We start from the raw sequence: 21355 nt of genomic DNA, 5'->3' as shown, positions 1-21355 counted from the left end.
GCCAACAAATCAAGCCCAAGTGCATTAAGTGTAATGAGCCACATGAACACAAACTCTCATTGTCCCACATCAATAGAACTAGTAAGGTCAAAGGTCAGTGGGTCACCATTTGGCTAGCGTCATCCTGGCCAGTCCCATCAGCTCTATTGATTTTAGATGATTACACCACTCTCTCCTGCTTTCACACTCCTCTTCCTCCAAACACCTCGTCCCTTACGGCTCCATCTCTAATGTGTTTCATCTTGTATTCTGAGAGAATAATCCTAAAAACGGTCCCCCTTTTCTGCTCGCAGCATGAGAACATCAGCAGCTATTTAAATGTCAGAAAAGTCAACATGGTTCATTAGTGTGGCTTGTTGTCTCACTGCCTGTAGCCGAGTGTGGGAACGTTTTCCACGTGAGCCTGTTCCGGGCTCTGGAATAAAATCATCAACATCTAATGAGAAGAAAGTGCAACAATGCAACTGGGTGAATGAAAATTAAATACTGTAATCCAACAGGACAAGCTGTACTAAAGATAATCTCTATAATGCCTTCTTCTGCAGTAGGGCCAGTAGGATGGAACGGATGCTATTAAAGTTTCAAAAATCATTTCACAAAGTCAGAGCTTTTACATTAACAATTCATCATAATTGTAAACTCTTATATATAGATTGTGAATTAGCAATTAATAATAATGCCAATAGGTTTTATCAGAAATGCCTTAAACTGAGAACGGACTGATGCTAAAAGTGCAGAAAATGTCAGTATTTGAATAAAAAAGGTGTCATGCTGCTCCAAATCCCCAAAGCCTGATCTGAAAGGGTGGCCGTCTAAACTATTGCCAAGATTTATTCAGTATCTAAAAAATAAAGTTGCTCTCAGACTGTTTTTCTTCCTGGAACTGGTTGTGCACCCTATTTAGACCTGGGCATTGTGTGACCCTTAGAAAAATAATGTTGAGATTAAATTGTTTATATAAACTTAACTGAAGAGCCACATGAAAATATTTCAGGCTATGTTTTTCTTGACATGACACATTTATGATACAATTAGAATGTAACTTGGGAAACAGCATTAGAGACACACTTGTCATATTAAACTAATGCCTTGTTTTTGACTTGGATGTTAACGCTTGCTTAATTCTGACGCTGCCTTAAAACTTATTAATATTAAAGCCTTATTCCAAAATTGATTAAATACCTTTTCTTCTCAATAATTCAAAAATACAAAATAGGGAAAAGTTAAAGTTGTGATTCAAAATAACGTAAGGAAAGGGAAAGAGAAAACAAATAAGAAAGGTAATCATTGGATCCGGGGAAAGGCAGAATTGGTAGAGAGCAGAACAAGGAGAGGGTGGTGATGAAGGTCACACAAAAGTCAGCCTGAACAGGTGAGTTTCAGCTGCTTTTTAAAGGAGACCACTGAGTCCCCTGACCTCAGGGAGAGAAAGGACCAGAGTCTGGGGGCCACAGCAGCAAATGATCTGTCACCTTTGGCCTTTAGTCTGGTGCGCTGCATGATCAATGTATGATGGTGCTTGTCCATGTAAGGCCCCAAAAACCAGAACCAGGATCTTGAAATGAACCCTGAAGTTGACTGGAAGTCAGTAAAGCTGGAGGAGAAGTGGGGTGAAGTGGGTGTGTTTTGATGATTTGGTCAGAAGCTGATAATGATGCCGATATGTTGCAGACATGGTCAGCCAATGGCCGACACTTGAACACTTAAAATAACAAAATAACATGGTAGGTTCTCGTGTGTGGAAAGTTTAGGGAAAACTGAATTATATCCATTTTGGAGTAAGGTTGTAACAAACTGGAAAAAGTGGCGAGCTGTGAATATTTTCTGGATTACTAAAATAAATGTAGTTGAGTAAATGTAATTAGTTATCCCCCTGTTGGTGGAACTAACATTTTCTGCTCGTGCTAGAACCTTATCAACTGTTTTAGCACTGGTGCTACCAGTTATAAAAGTTCATGTGCAGCCCTGTGGAAAATATTTGTGAAGATCTGGCTTCCATCGTTTTCATTCTGGTGCCTAATCAGAGTACTGATAATGCCTTAGATGTATTGCCTTAGCGCCACTTCTGATTTGGTCATTTTACTCAGAATTTGTTTTTCAGGGCAAATCTGTGTGTCTTCATCCATGAATTAAAAACAAACTTTAATTTCCAGTTAAACCCTCAGAAGTGTAGCAGGTTACACTGGAATTCCAGTTCTATAGCACAAATCTAGGACAGAGCGCAGGTGATTGGACTGAAAAGCCAGAATAAGTCTGGATTTCTGACAAAAAGGCAATCTGCTTAGCTGTGCTGGACACAATTAGAAAGAGAGAAAGAGATGGTGGTGGGTGGTGGGTGATTTAAATAGTACGAAAAATTAAAAGGGGGATGAAAGCAGGAGAGGATCTGAGTTGATTGCAGTGAAAGTGCTATTTGTGTATTGTTAATCCCCATCTGTTGTGATTAGAGGACATATGGTTTCAGCTGGGGATTATCAGTACAAACAGACACATGCCACTGCTATCCTACCCATCATATTTAAACCATGCCTTCTTTTTAAACAATTTTCTGTTTGTGCTCATTCATTTAATTGATTTCGTAATAAATGTGCATGAATGAAAAAAATTCAACAGTTAAGAGCTTTGCCTGAAGAAATCTAAAGGAAAACATTCAAATATGTTATTATTGCCTTTTGAAATTTAACTAAAGTATTTAATACAAATAAAATATATTTTTATTGGATAAGAAATTAACATATTTGAATGCTTCAAACATGACTGACTTAATGGAAAAAACTGATGGTAAATCTTAACATTTCAAATAAGTTAGTCTTCATCAAATAAGCACATATCAAAAAATATCTTCATGACTTTTTCTACATTTTCTTGCAGAAGTGAGTTTATCTCATGCACAATGCACACACATGTGCTTGGTGGTTGGATTATTAATAGCAAATCAAAAACTTTGTTTCCATAGTGACTATTTGAGTCCATTATGGAAAGTGTCTCCTGTTGTTACCAAGACAACAACCCAGCAATGGCAAATGAATGTGCAGCACACAGCTGAGTGATGCAGTGAGCGGGCGATCTCTCAACAGACAAGCTTAGCCCCAAACCAGAGGCAGGTGGAGGGGAACTGGATGGATGACACTGTGGTGATGGGACTGGAAAGCCTTTTCATGTTTGTTGCCCATCGCCTTGGATCTTTCATTCAGGCATTTAACATTTTGATAAAAAGTGTACTAAAGCAAAAAATTGCCTCTTCAGGAATACAGAAACAGTGACAAAGGCCTCTTTAGGTTGCACAAAAATATAGAGTCAAAAGTTTAGCTAATGCCATTAACCTCCTAAAGGCCTGTGTGAGGATGACTTATGAGGACAGCTGCACTAGATCATTTGATTTTGTTAAATTAGACTTGCTGTCCTAATTTGAGGAGATTTACTTCTCATTAGTATGATTTTATCTAGTTTCTTTTTATTTTAAAAAACACATCCACTTAATTATCCAGATTTCAAATTTTCAACTATTTGTTCAGAAACATCCATCCATCCATTCTCTTCCGCTTATCTGAGGTCAGGTCACAGGGGCAGCAGTCTAAGCAGAGAAGCCCAGACTTGCCTCTCCTCTGCCACTTGCCCCAGCTCTTCTGGAGGAATCCCAAGGCATTCCCTGGACAGCCTAAAAAAAAGTCCTTCCAGTGAGTCCTGGGTCTTCCTTTGGGTCTCCTCCCAGTTGGACGTGCCCGGAAAATAACTAACTAGATACCCAAGCCACTTCAACTGGCTCCTCTCGATGGGGAGGATCAGCTGATCTAATCCAAGCTCCTCCTGGATGATCTAGCTTCTCATCCTATCTTTAAGGGAGATCTCAGCCACCATGCAGAGAAAACTAATTTCAGCCACTTATATCCGCAATCTCATTATTTCTGTCACTGCCCAAAGTTTGTGACCATAGATGAGGGTTGAAACGTAGATCGACCGGTAAATCAAGAGCGTCGCCGTCCGGCTCAGCTCTCTTCAATGCGACAGACCGGTACAACGATCGCATCACTGCAGACGCAGCATCAATCCACCTATTGATCTTGAACTCCATCTTTCCCTCACTCATGAACAAGACAGCGAGATATTTAAAGAGGGACTGCACCACCATCAGAAAATGTAACTCCACCACAGTCAAGATTTGAAAAATGCTGTGAAAGTGGGCGTTACCAGGAGGCACGGAGTGGCATGGCCAAGAGTGGGGAATTTCCATCTCGGGAGGGAGGGGGAGTGGCAGGAGACTGTACCGATGACATGAAACTGTTCCAGCCCCAGTCAATCACAAGTTTAAAATGCAGTAGCCATAGTTCAACCCACACGGGGCAGCAATAAGACGTTTTTAGACCTAGACTCTAGATTTAATCAAGTTTACACAAACGTGTCAAAAATGCACAGAAAGATTGCATTTCTAAAGACCCAATTATAAAGTTTATAAGCAAAAAATATATATTTTGGGGTTTAGTTACTCTTTAAACTCCTCCACTTGAGGCAGGACCTAGTCTCTGACCTGGAGAAGGCATTCTATCTTCCATTTCTGTTTACTAATCCCAAATGACTAGGTGAAATAGAAAATTTACATCATACAAAAGTTCCGATTTCAGGAGCTACACACACACACACACACACACACACACACACATATATATATATATATATATATATATATATATATATATTACATAATATATAATTGTTTATTTTTTATTCTGCATTAGCAAATGGTGCCAAAAATTCTTTGTGTTTGTTTTCCACTTTGAGAGTTAAAAGTGAACCCTAGATTGTCATCAGTGCTTCTGCAGTAATTACACAGACCACACGTATAACCATAAATAGCATGACAGGCTGACTTTTTTTATGCCTCTGCTCTAGTATGCTTAAGAAATTTTTCATAATGTCAGTAAACAAGTTTAGGTTTTCACTAGATTGACTTAGTGCTCGCATGATTTAATCCTGAGCAAACAAGGATGTGGGTGTGTAAAAAGATGCTACCTTGAACAAACATCTCGTGACACTTTCACTTACAGTGTTTGCATTGAGATTCTTTAAAGGAAAGAAAGTTAGATCAAGGAATAAAAGTTACTTTTAACTACCACCAACAATGAATCAAAACATGTTTTTGAAAACAAACCGGGGTCTAAGTTGCTTCATGGACTTCAGGGAATTTAGTCCAATGTTAACTGGAGGAGGAACAGCAGAACCATTTAGTCAGAAGGACCGAGTAGAACCCAGCAGGGACTTCAGAGGAAAGGAATTATTCTATCTTGATGAGAGTATGTTACACCGTTGCAAGAATCAACAGCATTTAAATAAAGGTTTATTACGATTTCCTGCTAATTAGCAAAACTATAGTATGAACTGGGAAAACGGCATTCATTAATGAATAAAATTAGCTTCTATTTTTTTACAAAAAAAATCTAAACTAAACATAAGCATCTTCTGTACGTTCATTCTGTGTATTTTGTCAATTTGCATTGCTCGGTTCTTTAAAAATACAGAACAAAAAAAGAGTTGTTCTTTACCTTGTTTTGCTAACGTTTCAGCTAATTACTATAGCCATCCTGAGAGCTGTGTCAATGCTGGTGATGTCACTTCCTTCTCCGTTTATTTGCGGGCAGCAGATAAACGGAGAAGGAAGTGACATCACCAACTTCATGGGCACACTTTTTTTCTGTGTTTTAAAAGAACCAAGCAATGCAAGTAAACATAAGCATGTCGTGGCTAACCAGGCCTTTCCACCGGACGGGAAAGGCTCATGAAACACAGTACACAGTTGTTATAGTGGATGGGGAATTTCCACAGACGTGAAGCATCGCATTCTGGACGCGTAGGGTCGCATCGCTTACACTTCAAGACTGTTTTTACACACTACACAACTCATCAACCTCAGTAGGTCAGACTGGGCAAGACAGGAAGTCAAACATAAAAGCAGTGTAAAACATCTGGAAACTTTCAAAATAAAAGCCAATGCAGATTTCCGGTTGCTTAACTAGTAAAAAAAAAAAAAAAAAAAAAAAAAAGTACGTAGCTGTAGCCGAGCTAAACAGAAAATAAAATAAACCACAGACATTTTTGGATATGTGATGCCATCTTTCTCCTTGCTTGCAATCACGGGAACGCCTTTTGGTGTCAGTCGGTGCGGACTGAAGGAGGGGGGTTTAAGGTTTGGGGTTGCTAAGCTTTGCTTTAGGAGCCCCAAGCTACTGCCTAGCACCGCCCATGTTTTGTGCATCATAGTTACCAGTTAACAGATATCCTCATTGGACATTTAAATACACTCACCTTTATGAAAACGCCACTGCTTTAAAAAAACAGCTAAAATGTTACATTCAAATCTGGCCCATAACAATTTTTTTCTGATGACAACAATAAGAAAAAACTTCACTTACGTTCCCAGGATCTCTTTGAAGTCATACTTCTCCTTCACATCTGAGGTCTTCTTTTTCCAGGCATGGCAGTCCTCATCCAGTGGCATCTTTTTGTTGTGATGGTCAGAAACAATACTGGCAAAGGACAATGGAATAAAAGAAAACTGCATTAATATGATGAATTTATAAATATATTGCAAATGTGATTTTAACTCTTCACTAGGGAACCAATTTCACTGACTTCTTAATTACCGTATTTTCCGGACTATAAGCCGCTACTTTTTCCCACGCTTTGAACCATGCAGCTTATAATGAGGTGTGGCTTAACTGAAGATTTTCCTTCACCTGCCAGGGGGCGCTTTAGCAGAAAGTGAAACAGGTGGAAGTCAAAAGCGGAAATCAAAGAAAGTGCTCATTTTAATTTAGCACATGCAAGCAGCCGGCACGACGAAGTACTTTTTTTCAAATCCATACCCCCTCATCATGGTAACTACACGTATGAGTTCATATGATGCCGCATTTAAGTTGAAGGCCATCGATCTGGCAGTAAAGGAGGGAAACAGTGCTGCCGCACGTAAGCTTGGCATGAATGAATCCATGGTTCAGCGCTGGAGACGGCAGCAGGAAGAACTTATTCAAGCCAGCTTCACCCGGGGATGATGACAGCAACACGGTCAGCGACACTGACATCGCCACAGAAAAGGTATGTGACGAAGCTCTTCTGAGGCTGTTCAACTCCGACACTGAAGAAGAGGACTTTAATGGCTTTAGTGCGCAAGAGGAAGATGAGAGCGAATGACTTTTTCTGGTAGGCAAGTGTGTTTTACTTACTAACCAGGCATGTTTTGTGTGCAGTTTTTATTTTCTAATCATCCAGGGCTTATTAATGATGTGCCAGTGCTGTTCTTTTCTTCTAAACATGCAAATTACCAGTAGTAACGTGTCAGTTCTGTTTTTATTTTATAACCATCCAGAAATATGAATGCTATCAGTGCTGTTTTCTTTTCTAAACTTGCAGGCACGTTCACCCGTGTTTAAAATGAGTTTTGTTGAATTAAAACAACAACGAAAAACTTCCGTGTAGCGTCTTTCTGTCTAATTACCTTATGTTATGGCCATACAAGCGCTGTGCGCTGGAGACCTGCATGTGGCTGCTGCGCCGCGGCTTGTATTTGAGTGCGGCGTGTGTGTGTGTAGAAAACCGTTTATTTTTTTTTTTTGGTTGGTGCGGCTTATATTGAGGTGCGCTCTATAGTCCGGAAATTACGGTAAAACTCAAACACTGATGTCAACGTAAAAACAGAAATCTGACATATTCTGTACTTGAATCATGATCATTTAAAGTCTATTAAAAACATTTTGAATTGAAAAATCATTGGGATGAGCTGAAGGTGGCAACTCTGTGGTGCTCACTGAAGAGAAACTGAATGAACACAGTGACTGACAGATAAGGATGATTTCTTACAGCTAAATAATGTTCATCAAAAAAAATCACCTTTGTTTCACATTTTCAGGCGTGTACTTAATTACATAAATAGTAAGATTCTGTAGCTGAAAGCAAATTAAACATTAAATTGTGAATCTTGCTTCTACCATTTTCTCCAGACACAGGACAACCTGGTTCAGTGTTGTTTCTGTGAGTTTTAAATCTACAGGTTGTATTTTAGGGGTACTTTTGAGTGATGCAGTTTTAGATTGTGAAGGTTAAAACAGACAAATATGTAGACCTGGGACAATAACAAATTTTGCTGGACGATATATTGTCCATTAAATTATTGACGATAAACAATGTTATTGTCTACATTACCAAGACCAAAATAACCACTTATGTAATGTTAATATTTCATAATGATGCAAGTGAACCCTTTAAAATAAAACAATTATGGCTGGAAAAATTACTGAGTTCATTTTCATTTATCGTACAATTAATTGATTTATTGATTATTGTCCCAGCCCTACAAATATGTAAATATTTCCCCTTTTATCTATGTGGAAAAAAACTGCTTATGACAAATTTGTGAAAGTCACACCTATAAACTACCAACTAAAGGACTATGTGTTCAAGTTCAGATCTTTTAAAGCCAGTTTCTTTGGAAAGGTAATGAACAACTAACATTTTACACATTGCTGACAGCTCTTTGTATGATCTTAGAGAAACTGAGATGAATTCTGATTGGACTGACAACCTAATGGTTAATCCAAGGGGGGTCAGAAACAAAATTGATTGCTACAGTTCTAATACAGCTGCAACTACCTGCAGATAACCAAAAACGTCTGAGAACAATTTGTAAGAACTAATCAGAGCTAAACTCTTCTTCTCCAAACTGAGGTCATTCAAAGACCCACTTTTCAAATCAAAACATACCTGTTAAGACAAGCGTGTTCCTCCTAGCATCACTTTAACTATTTTAATGTTTTAACATTTCTACTTCAAATGTTACATGTTGTGTTTGGTTTATTTTACATTCCTTGTCGTAAAGTGTGTTTGGGTGTTTTGAAATGGACTTTTCAAATACAATGTATTACTAATATTAGTATTAACAACAACAACAACAACAGGCAAGATGTAATTGCTCACGATCTTTCCACATAAACCTATGTCATACAGCAGGAATGCAGTGTCAGACAAACAAAAACTATCTGTATTCAAACTTATGAATGTAACAATAAAATAACCGGAGCATTTTTTTTTTCTTGAGTAGGCTTAATGGAGGACCATGCTTTGCTGAATATCTAAATCTCTGTAGTCGATCTGTTTCAATGTCAGTTTTTTTTAGATAACTTGTGTAACGTCTTTGGTTATCTGCAAGTACAAATAGCAGCAGCAACTAGCCATTTCATTTATAATGCAGTTTGATGAATCTCCAGCTGGAATAATGTAACAGTCTAGCTGTGACAACACTGTAATGTAAATAACCTGCAACCAGCTCATTGGCCTAGTCGTAGGGAGTGTCTGCCTCGAGACTGGGAGATCGTGGGTTTGAATCCATGGTCATATCATACCAAAGACTCTTAAATTCCTCCCCGCTTGACACTCAGCATTAAGGGGTTGGATTGGAGGGGTTAAACCACCAAATGGTTCCTGAGCGCGACCGTGTCTGCAGCTCACCGCTCCCCCAGGGGACGGGTCAAATGCAGAGAACAAATTTCACCAGTGTGACAACTAGCGGGACTTTAATGTTCAACTTTTCGATCCATCAACTGAAATATCGCTGAGACAGACCAACATTATACTTCTGGTTCTGTAACCAGCTTCTTCTAACTACGGAATCAATAATCAGACGCCATGCTTTCACTGTGCCAAGGGATCTTACTGTCACAGTTATCGTCATAAAAACCCAGAAAGTGTGTTTAACTCAGAAACTCGAGGACTAAAATAGCCCTTCTTCTGTGTCCCAGCTGCCTTGGCAACTTCACAGTCTGTCTAGATGAGATGATGTAACAAACTGTGATTTCTTCTTTTTTTTGGCATAAGTAGAGCAAGTCTCTCTGCCATATGTTAAGAATAAGAACAATTATACTTTATTGCATGTGTGTGTGTGTGTGTGTGTGTGTGTGTGTGTGTGTGTGTGTGTGTGTGTGTGTGTGTGTGTGTGTGTGTGTGTGTGTGTTGCCCACTTGCTATTTCACTAATGCCAGAAGTTGATTTTATATGTGCTGCCATGGAAACCAAAAGGCAACTGCTGTGGTATTTTAATTCCATCCATCCATCCATTTTCACTCGCTTATCCAGAGTCGGGTCGCGGGGGGCAGTAGCCTAAGTCGAGAGGCCCACACTTCCCTCTCCCCAGCCACTTGGGCCAGCTCCTCCGGGGGAATCCCAAGGCCTTCCTTGGCCAGGTGAGAAACATAGTCCCTCCACCGTGTCCTGGGTCTACCTATAGGCCTCCTCCCGGTTGGACGTGCCCGGAAAACCTCACCAGGGAGGCGTCCAGGAGGCAACCTGACTAGATGCCAGAGCCACCTCAATTGGCTTCTCTCGATGTGGAGGAGCAGCTGGTCTACTCCGAGCCCCTCCTGGATGACCGAGATTCTCACCCTATCTCTAAGGGAGAGCCCAGCCGCTCTGCGGAGAAAACTCATTTCGGCCACTTGTATCTGCGATCTTGTTCTTTCGGTCACTGCCCAAAGCTTATGACCATAGGTGAGGGTAGGAACGTAGATCGACCGGTAAATTGAGAGCTTCACCTTCTGACTCCGTTCACCACGACAGACCGGTACAACGCCTGCATCACTGCAGATGCAGCATCAATCCGCCTATCGATCTCACGCTCCAGTTTTCCCTCCCTCGTGAACAATACCCCGAGATACTTAAACTCCTCCACTTGGTGCAGGACCTCATCCCTGACCAGGAGAAGGCATTCTACCCTTTTCCGAATCAAGTCCATGGTCTCAGATTTAGAGGAGCTGATTCTCATCCCAGCTGCTTCACACTCGGCTGCAAACCGCTCCAGCAAAAGCTGAAGATCAGGTTCTGATGAAGCCAACAGGACCACATCATCTGCTAAAAGCAGAGACCTGATCCTCACGCCACCAAAACGGATGCCCTCCACACCTTGGCTGCGAATAGAAATTCTGTCCATAAAGGTTATGAACAGAATCGGTGACAAAGGGCAGCCTTGGCGGAGTCCAACTCTCACTGGGAACGAGCCCAACTTACTGCCGGCAATGCGGACCAAGCTCTGACACCGGTCATACAGGGACCTAACAGCCCGTATCAGAGGACCTGGTACCCCATACTCCCGGAGTACCCCCCACAGGGCCCCCCGAGGGACGCCGTCAAACGCCTTCTCCAAATCCACAAAACACATGTAGATTGGTTGGGCAAATTCCCACGCACCCTCCAGGACCTCCCTAAGGGTATAGAGCTGGTCCTTTACTGTCTAAATATAGGTGGCTGCTTAGCTTAGTGGTTAGCTGCATTTCGTTTCAGACATGTTTAAGTTTTCACAACCACAGACCTGAAGAAATTGTGCCTTTTTCAAATGAATCAATACAGAGCATGTAAAATCTTTGTAAACACTAACTAAAGTAACACTAAACACTTTCCAGCTTCTCTGTCCTACTGGTTGAAAGTGGAATTGTAAGTGTCATAAACAGCCCTGCAGCAGGCTGCTGTAGCTAGCGCTCACAACGAGCCAACACTAACATGAACCAACTGATAATAAAAACCAGGAAGCAAAAAGATTGACAATGTTGGGCAAAGCAATAATTACTGACAAGTGCAGTAAAAATAAAGTCAGGTACACATGAACTTGTGATTTCAATTCCTCCTTTAGCTTCCTCAACTTAATGTAGGCTAATGTTCACTCAGGTTTAGCTCTTTGCTTCACCTCCACAGACATAACTCTCTTGACTTTTACTTCCAGACTACCATGATGTCAGCAAAAGAAGAAAAAAAAAGAACGCATTGTTTTGTTTTCTAGTGTTTTTTTTATATTGACGGTCAGCTAACAGAAAATGCTAACTGCTAGACTTTAAATTAGCTACCGGAACATAAAATAGCTAATGCTCATTAAGAAGGTAAAGAGCATCCCCTAGGGCAAGCTACCCACTCCACAAAAGTGTTGTGTCTGGTCAGCAGAGTGCTGTCCCATGTAAAGTTGGTAAAGTTTCTACCAACACAGATCAGAACCCCACTTTTAATTCTTGTAGAGACAGATATTAAATTGTAGCAAATTTTACATTCTCACATTTAGTTTCTACAGAAGATATGTGGAATGTGCTGTCGCTATGGCAACTCAACTCTGTCTCCTTTCCCAGCCTGGGCGGGACTGCGGGAAGGCCGCTGAATTGTTCCAGAGTCACTGCAACCCTCCAGCCCTCAATGCTCCTCCCCCTATCCACACTGAGGTGACATGCGCTGCTCATCGTGGCTGCAGGAACTGAAGTGGGGATAGTCCCAACCCACCACCCCACCTAGTGGACACTTATGTTGTGTTGTCTGAAGTCTGTTGCATATCTGTCTGAGGTGTTTTTTGTTTTTGTTTTTTGCATAGCAAAGCTGCCCTCCCGGTGGAGGGTAGCTCTGAAGTGCCTTTGTTTTTCTTCCACCTGAACCAATCCTCATGTAACCCTCTTATCTCTATTAAGGTAGCGCTACTCGGGGTTGCGAATGACCATAGTCACCAATTCTTGTCATGTGTCTTGCCCATGTATGTCTGATCTCTGAATTGTGTGTACTGAAACTCTAATTTCCCTCTGGGATTAATAAAGTATCTTTGATTGATTTATTGATTTAAGTCAATGTTAAATTCATATATTGTGGTAAAAAAAAAATTCTTGTTTCGCTTTACTTGCAAATTGAGGTAAAACGACTAACTGGGTACTTGTGACAGTTTCCAAAATGTTTTAAAACGCTCATGAAGTACCTCAAAGTTGCCAAACATTTGTATAGGTCACAGGGCCTTGCTCTCATTTTGCTAAAATCCTTAACATGTTCTAAAAATCTATGCAACTAATTTTGTTTTCAAATAGTTGTCACAAGCATCTAGAACCCCTCTCAGGTTGAGTCTGAAACAGCGACAAAACTTAAGAAGGGGTTTAGCTAATTGTAAATAAAATTAGGCTAAACTGCAAACAGATTTAGACATAATTAGAACTAACAAAATCCGCACAAAAATGTCAAGACATTCACATAAGTGTTGCACAAATGCTACAATATATTTGCAATTACTTAATGTGTCACACATGACCAAACCATACATTTATGTTTCTCAGAAGAGCCCCCTAAGTTTTTATAATATAAAATAATATTGTGATAGGAAATTTCCCCATAGCACCCAGCCCTAATTTTAACTAAATAAAACTTTGACTTTCGCTGTTGTTAAAAAAAACAAATGTTCAAAAATTAGTTTTGAATATACAATGCCCGGCCAAAAAAGAAGTCACCACCAAAAACATAAAAAATAAAAAAGTGAAGCCGGAGAAATTGTGAAAGCACCTCTTTCATCCCGCTAGTTTGCAGCATCTCACCTTGCTCACGTGGAGATGAAGATTCATGATAACTCATGCACAGAATATGTTTGACACTGGAAGCTATTTTAAAAAGGTCTGAATGTGTCAAATGTCGATTTTAGGTTGCAATAATTTTCTACAGGTAGCTATCTATGCCCAGCAACATGCACCTCCCACACACTTTGAATTTAACGGAAAAATAAATCATACTCCCAATGAAAAACAAACGTTTTCCCAGCACTTTTGAAGCCACTGGATGTTTACAGTCGAAAATGAGCAAGGGGTCTGTTATTTTTAACAGACAAATGCTATAAACAGCAGACTGAGGTTCATGTTTCACAAGGGCAAAGCTTAAAACGAGGGTTTGCAGAGGAAAGACACATGCAGAAATTAAATGAGCAGAGGGCCAAAGAAGTCTCTGGTGTCCACTGAGGACAGGACGTTTGGCCACTGGGTGAAGACAGGCTGCTTGAACAACCTGAAAAAGCGACAGGGCTGAAGAAGCCACACTATGTCGAAGGTGACATGCAGCATTCACCCCTTCTTTTTTAAATTTTATACAGAGAGAGTCGCAGTACTCACTGGTTTCCCATTCCTGTGATGAGCATTGGACAGAAGAAACACACACTTATACATGTAACGACAATTAAACGTGACAAACCGACATGAAGTTACAAGGCTGAGTCGCTGCAAAAACATTCAACATTACACACATTGGCACACAAACTCAAAACCTGAGAAAACCATGTCTACTTGTTTATTTTACTACTGTGAAACATCGGCATGTCTGAACAGGTTTGTTCCCTTTTTTTCTAAACTGATAATAAACTAACACATCTGATAAACGCTCGTCTTTTAACACAGACAATTATTGATTTGGGCTCAACTTCAACAGCTTATCCATGGCACAGCCCCAAACTGCGAGGAATTCTTCTGCCAAGCTGCAAAGTGATCTTCACATTACAAAGATGTATCAAAGAAGTGCAATCCAGCTGCAAGTTTTTTAGATGACTTCAGTAAAATCTTTATTTCCTGAGCTTTATTTATGAACACAGCTGACCTTTAAAACAGCCTCTAGCTGAAGAACTATTTAGCCTCCCTCCTACCAAAAAGCCCATTCTATCATGATTAATCAGCAACATAGCCACAAATAACTGGAATGATGATATAATTACTCATTCATAGATTGAGGCATGCTAAACAAGCCAGAAGCAAAAAGATGCTGTTCCACAATAAAATGCATTTTTCACAAAAGAAAAGATTCTGTAATAAAAACAAAGTTCAGTTAGGAGGATAACTCTTTGGCCTGGCCTTTTTTGGGGGAAGATCACTAGAAAAAAATATCAGCAGATCTTTTTATTGGTAGTAGTAGCACTTAATGTTAGCTATAAAAAAATTAGCAATCAAAACACTCTTGCAGCACTGATTGGATGAAACATGCAGCAGATGTTTTGTGAATTAAAGTTTACATGATTCTAATATTGTTGACACTAAAAATAAATATTAATATGCATGAGTTACTGTGCAGTTAATCAAATGTTTTATTTCACTTTTGATTCTTTCTCCAAATGACCTCAAAAGGCTATTTTTGATATGTTCTGCATTTGAAACATGCTTTTATTTCATCTTGCCATCCAAATGATGTGCATTTTGCACTGTTCTGGTGATGTTTTTAAAAGGTCAGAGCAAGTAAAGATGGCAGAATGGGATAAAACATTATGCAGTACATAAAGCAGGGCAGCAAATACGCTAACATTTTTATCTATTAAGACCCCCACATGGTCTGTGGCACAGCTTCTAGCAACATTTTTTTTAAAGTTTAATTTCCAAACATCCTGGGGGGGGGGGGGGGGACCAAATGTTATGGCGCACAGACTCCCTGCTTGGACATCTGGGCTCCTGTAGCAGCTTTTCTTTGCATTCATAGCAGCAATGTATATATTTTTCTGTGAACGACCAATCACATGGGCTGCACAGTGGTGCAGAACTGTTTCCTTGCAGCAAGAAAGTCCTGGGTTCGAATCCCAGGGTCTTTCTGCATGGAGTTTGCATGTCCTCCCTGTGCAAGTGTAGGGTCTCTTCCTCCCACAGTCCAAAAACATGACTATCAGGTTAATCATCTCTCCATCATTAAGTGTGAGTGTGTGCATGCTTGGTTGTGTGTCTCTGTGTTGCTGCGATGGACTGGCAACCTGTCCAGGTTGTACCCTGTCTGCATGCACATAGACTGCTGGAGAAAGCCCCCCCCCATAACCCCCCCCCCCCCCCCCCCCCCCCCCCCGCAGTGCAGTGCAGACTAAAGGAAATGGTTAAATGTCAGAATCCAGATAATCAGTCTAAGATCTGGCCTTACAACAAAAGTTGTGCTCTTTTTTATTTTTACAACCAGCTTCCTGCTTTTCAGATCAGATTTCATTATCTGTGGAAGTCTCGTGTTTCTCTGGAATACCTAGACCAGATCTGATATGCACAGTATGAAAAAAATGCACATTGAGCTTTAAACAGCTGACAAGACAGAATTCCATTCACGTAATTTCATACAACAATAAAAAAGCATGACTCATAAGGTCAAACTGCTGATCTGAAAACGTCAAGGCCTCCACAGAAGTGGGTGAGTGAAGTGGGTGAGTGCTTTTACTCAAGCAAGTGTTTTGTAGCACAAAAACACAGAAAAAAGAAGTTTGTGACTCACCATTCATGAACTCTGATCTCTTCCATCATTATTTGTGATTTGATTCACAAAAGCAAATTTTAATAGCTTCTGGTGCCAATATAAGGCCTATAGGCATTTATTACGAAAAATGTCCATGAGGGACTGATCAGCGTTGTTATTAATGCTCACTTAATCATTGTGTGCTTAACAATTGGTCATTTTTCCAATAAAGAAGTTTGTGTGAGGGGGGGTATACGAGGAGAGGGAACAGTACATGTAGGAAGAGCTGGAGGCTTGAGGCTCTTTGGACAGTTTACCGTGAGAACCAGCGCGGCGTTTCCCTTTTAAACATTAATGACACCATCAGGGCTCTTCAAACGCCTCCGTTATTTATAGATGCCGGGATTAAAGAGTTTAAATGGGCAGCACTCTTGCAGCGCTGGCTTCATTGTCGCGTGCTCTTTGAAGCTTCTGTTACACATGAAGGTCCTCTCTACGTGAATGAAACCACCACATGAACCGACTCTCGGCTTTCGTTTCCTCCCACAAAGCGACTTACCGTTAAACTCATCATCTTCCTCCAAACAAACTACTTGGACAAGCCCTGCTTGTTGCCGAAAACAGATGCCCGTTAAATGCTGCGCGTGAGGGGAGGAAAAGAAAAGAAAATCCCGGGCATAAGCCACGCCCCTCTGACCGTAGGGAGTCACGGTTAAAGTTTGTGTCATGAGAGCATCGCAGCAGGACTCCTTACCTGAAAATGTTCGGTCTGTGAGATCCGGTTGTCGGACCGAAACCCGCTTCTCGGAGCGCTCTCGATGGATTGGTCACTGTTGGAGGCAACGTCCTCACCAGCAGTACTGCCCCTGACGTCACCCTAGGGCAGGACGCCAAGAGGACCAATCAGCGCCCGAGCTGTAACCGCCAGGTAAAGTCGCAGTCATTTGAGGAAAGCCGAGTTATCATATAATCATTAGGGAAGCTTTAGCGAGCAAATAACTAAGCAAATATTATACTTCTAGAGATTTTTTAGATTGGATAAATCTAATCCTAAAAATATGAACCTGAAATTCCATTAGGTATGATTTGGAAACGTAACTAGTCATTTGGTGAAAGATGTTAAATATATTTGACAAGTTGATTTTGGATTGAAATCAAACTTTTCGAGGTGTCAGATTTTTTTGTCTAGGAAAAATAACCTGCGATACCATTTCTGTCATTTGTTTATGATTTTTTAAACACAATCTTATTTTTGACAATAGGTCATTTTTAATTTTTTGAAGAAACACATTTTTATATAGTGCCTCTCAAGATAAAAATCATAAGGTGCTTTACAAGAACAAAAAATAAAAAGGTTATGTAACATTTTATCATTAAAAAGCGAAAATTTTAAAAATTGGAAAGTGAAATTGAAAACGTTAGAAAGGCAGAATTGGTAGATGTGGGTCTGGGCTGGGCCTGGGAGGATTGGGTCCCGACCTGTATGCTTGGAAGCCTCCTGCTACCACATTTCTTGCTGGTGAGTGCTGCCTCGTTCTGCCTGCGAATTTGCAGCTTTTGTGTCTGGGGCTGGAATTTTTTTGGTATCTGCCGGCTTGCTCCCGGTGGCTGCCTGGTGGGGTTCCAGGCCCCTGGGCTCTGTTGGGTCTCCACCAGGGTTAGTCCCTTAGGTCCCAGGCTGCTGAGTTCCGAGCTTGGCCTGCCCTGGAGGGCGCAGCTGTGGGTGGGCATGGGGGATTGCTGTTATTATCTCTTGGACCTCTGGCAAGGCTGCTGGTTGCCCAACCCCCTGGATGATCCCGAGGTGAGGGGTTGCGCCGGCAGGGGTCTCCCACCCCATGCTCCGAGGAAGATCTTGGGATCATCAATGGATCTTTGGATGAAGGTCTGTGGCCCCTCACACTTACTATTGAACACAACAACCTTACATACACAAGCACACAGGTGCTCACATGGACTCAGGCCTTTTTGACACTTAGCCTAATGTTGTGGTTGACACTAAATGCACCATGAATTATTACAGTGTGCTTTTCTTCAAAAATTGTTACATACACCTTGCAGCACTCTCCTTTTGTGTATTTGAAGATAAGAGAATATTTTGACAGTTCTTGCAACAAATTTTCAAATAAAGACAATTAATGCACTCATAATCTTAATAAGTTGCCTTTTATCACTGTTATCTTGCATCACGTGCAGTTTGAACATGTTTATCACTTGCCATCTCTTTGAGTGTGTTTTGCATGCCCCACTGCAAATATTTTGCATCTTTTTGTAGTTATTTTGTGTTTGCTTATAGCTATTTTGCATCTCTTTGTAGCCAGCATTCATTTGTTGTAGCCTTGCATCATTTTTCTCGATGTTTTCCATTTGTGACTCCTGTGTCAGAGATTAAATGTGTTTATTTTATTATAACACATTCATTAAATAAACAGATGCAATCCCATTGGTGAAAAAAATGTTTTGATAACAGCAAAAGAAGCTTGCTAGCTGGTTGTCTTTCCTGTCATGAGACAGATCACAGAGGAGTCATGACAAAATGCTTCAGTTTGATCAGGAGCTAAATTGTATTTGATGTTTAGATGAAATTTAAATGTTCAAGTTTCTATTTGGTGCAAAGTCACATGATGTGCACACAAATACTACCTTTTAAAGTTAAAACAAATCCTGATCTGAATTCATCAGATTAAAATGAACATTAATTTTCGTTTGCAGAATCATGTAGGCACAAACACATCTGGGCAACTACCTCAATAGCTGTTTTATTAGCTAGTCTTGGCTGTTGCTTCATTCATTTTTGTTATTGGAACCAGTAAACTAGGAGTGGAGTTGAGTTTTAATTGCAGCATTTGCATTTGAATGCTGTCTATGACTTTTGCGTAAGACTTTTATGTTCTGTGGGCTGTTCCATCAGATGTCATAGAACTATGTTGCCCTAAAATATAATATAAATCCATTTTTAAGCTAAAACCATATTTACAGCTTATCAACAAGCTTACTCAGAAATCAATGCATCATTTTAGTTTTGCAAATTAAATCTTCAACTCAATTCTATCATTTTCAGAAATGACATCAGTAATAAAGTGCACATTTTTCATACAGTTAGAGCAGCTTCAAATGTTGGATTAAAATCTATAAATATTCATGATCCACGAGGCTTTACAGAATGCTAACCAATACATACTCAACTTAAAAAGAAACAGCATTTTTGCTCAAACCATTTCGTTCATGCAACAACGTTAATAGAATTTTAGCTTAGAAAGTCACATTTTGTAATTATTTTTATAAAAATGATTTGTCAGATTGTGAGAATATTGTCTATTCTTGGAACTTTTCAGGTGTCTTCCACGTTAATGGAAGTCTTGGATTCAGCTCAAACCTTAATGCAGCCTAATACTGCCACCACCAGGCAGCACAGCTGATAATGGTGGGTTGCTTTTGCTCTCATTAGACTTTGCCGCATCAGGATAAAAGGAACTGAATTGATCAAATGTAAAGTTTTTGGCAAAGATTAATTGGATTACTTGGTCGCAAAAGCACAACTTGGCAATAGTAATCAATACCCTTAGGGGGATCCTGGAGGGTGCATGGGAGTTCGCCCAACCAATCTACAAGTGTTTTGTGGATTTGGAGAAGGTGTTTGACCGCGTCCCCCGGGGGTCCCTATGGGGGATACTCCAATAGTATGGGGTACCAAGCCCTTTGATAAGGGCTGTTAGGTCCCTGTATGACCGGTGTCATAGCTTGGTCCCATTGCCGGCAGTAAGTCGAGCTTGTTTCCGGTGAGAGTTGGACTCCGCCAAGGCTGTCCTTTCGCTCACTCTTCAAGATAAAACCTCCCCAGGCCGTCGGCTTGGGAGAGGAAAAGAGAGCAGTTAAACAACAGTTTAAAGAGTCAGAAATAGCACAAAGTGTTTATTGATTTGAACAAGATAGGCTTGCTTGCCATTATATGTAGAGGGTAAATATTGTGCTTTTAAGCTTAATATATTACCTTTACTTATGACCCGCTTGGTCTTCGGATGTTTCATCAGAAGATTCTAGGATTCTTTGCTTTTTCAGGGATCCGACACACTTCGTCTCAATTCAGACAGAGTCAGGTCTATAAAAAGCAAGAAATTTATTTTCTAAACAAATTAAAAACAAGACAAGTTAAATAGGACGACTGTGATGGATGAATCTAAGTGGATGTGATGTGATGTATGGTGATTTAATGATGTGTGTTTATCAGAACCTTGCATCTAGAAGAACTGAGTTCTAGGTGTTCAAAGAATTTGGTTTGCCATAAACTATGAAGTTGGTTCTTATCAAAATGTCATCAGACGCAATCTGACTGTGTTCTACGTACCCCTGAGGAGATTCCCTTTCGGATCCGAGATGTGTGTGTGTGTGTGTGTGTGTGGGGGGGGGGGGGTCGGGTGACCCCAAGGTACCAAAGTTTGTAGAAAAGACCGCAGTACGACCTGGTCGGTCCAGAGTCGTCTCCCGGATCACAACAGATACGTGACATCGTTTGCATCTAGAACAGCTGTTTCTGAATAGCTGAAGGAACCATTTTGCTGTGTCAGCTGTAGGCAGCTTTTAGCTTGTCGAAAGCTTTGGGTTAAAGAGGGTTCGCTTTGGATGGCCTGTCCGTAGCTTTCTCTAGAACTGACTCACCATCTAGTGAGCTCTGTTCTAATATTCTCATATTATGATTTATTGGCCAACTGGGACGTGCCATGTTAAGGGGTGTTAACAAGCAACCCTCAGAACATCACGCCTTCTTTCAGATACAGGATGTTCTGATTTGTGGCTAAGAAAATATCTATGTGTTATGATGTTTAACTGAACTTTAATTTATCTCTAATGAACCTTGTGTCTGAGTGTGGATAATGATTCACTTGTTAAATCTACAATTACTAATCATACCATAATAATATTCATTTCAAACTTCAGTAATTCAAGCACAGATTAATCAAAAGATTATTGATCATTTCATATGACATTTGTTCATTCCATTTCACGATTGATTAACTCATATGAGCTGAAAATAGTCACTTTATTCAGAGGCATGAGGAATCCTGCAGTGTTATCAGAAGAAGGCTTTGTTTGGGAACACAGGCTGACATCGTGTTCCTCCTGAAATGTCAACAAGGTTTGCAGAACCTTGTTGCTTGTTGGAAGGTAGAATGTAAAATCCACCTTAGAGAATGGAATTTATGTCTGCCGGTGACCGGTGGCATGTAGGTCAGTTTTTAGGTGAAAACTGACCATTGCTGGACGTTACATCAGCGATTCTGTTCATAACTTTTATGGACAGGATTTCTAGGTGCAGCCAAGGTGTTGAAGGGATCTGTTTTGGTGGCTTAAGGATCAGGTCTCT

General features: G+C 40.4%; 1 protein-coding gene across 1 annotated transcript in view; it reads right to left on the bottom strand.

Annotated features, from left to right (window-relative positions):
• The window catches only part of camk1b (calcium/calmodulin-dependent protein kinase Ib), a 46642-nt gene extending 29901 nt beyond the window's left edge, over positions 1-16741 (bottom strand). The window contains exons 1-3 of the mRNA XM_070549313.1: positions 16553-16741; positions 13923-13935; positions 6405-6518 (exon numbers count right to left, since the gene is read on the bottom strand). Coding sequence (XP_070405414.1) covers positions 6405-6518; positions 13923-13935; positions 16553-16721 — 296 coding nt within the window. The 5' untranslated portion in view covers positions 16722-16741. The remainder of the gene's footprint in view (positions 1-6404; positions 6519-13922; positions 13936-16552) is intronic.
• Positions 16742-21355: the final 4614 nt, after the last annotated feature.

The sequence above is a fragment of the Nothobranchius furzeri genome, chromosome 3, assembly GCF_043380555.1.
Source record: "Nothobranchius furzeri strain GRZ-AD chromosome 3, NfurGRZ-RIMD1, whole genome shotgun sequence".
NCBI classification, from domain to species: domain Eukaryota; kingdom Metazoa; phylum Chordata; class Actinopteri; order Cyprinodontiformes; family Nothobranchiidae; genus Nothobranchius; species Nothobranchius furzeri.
This window is presented reverse-complemented; position numbering and strand designations above follow the sequence as displayed.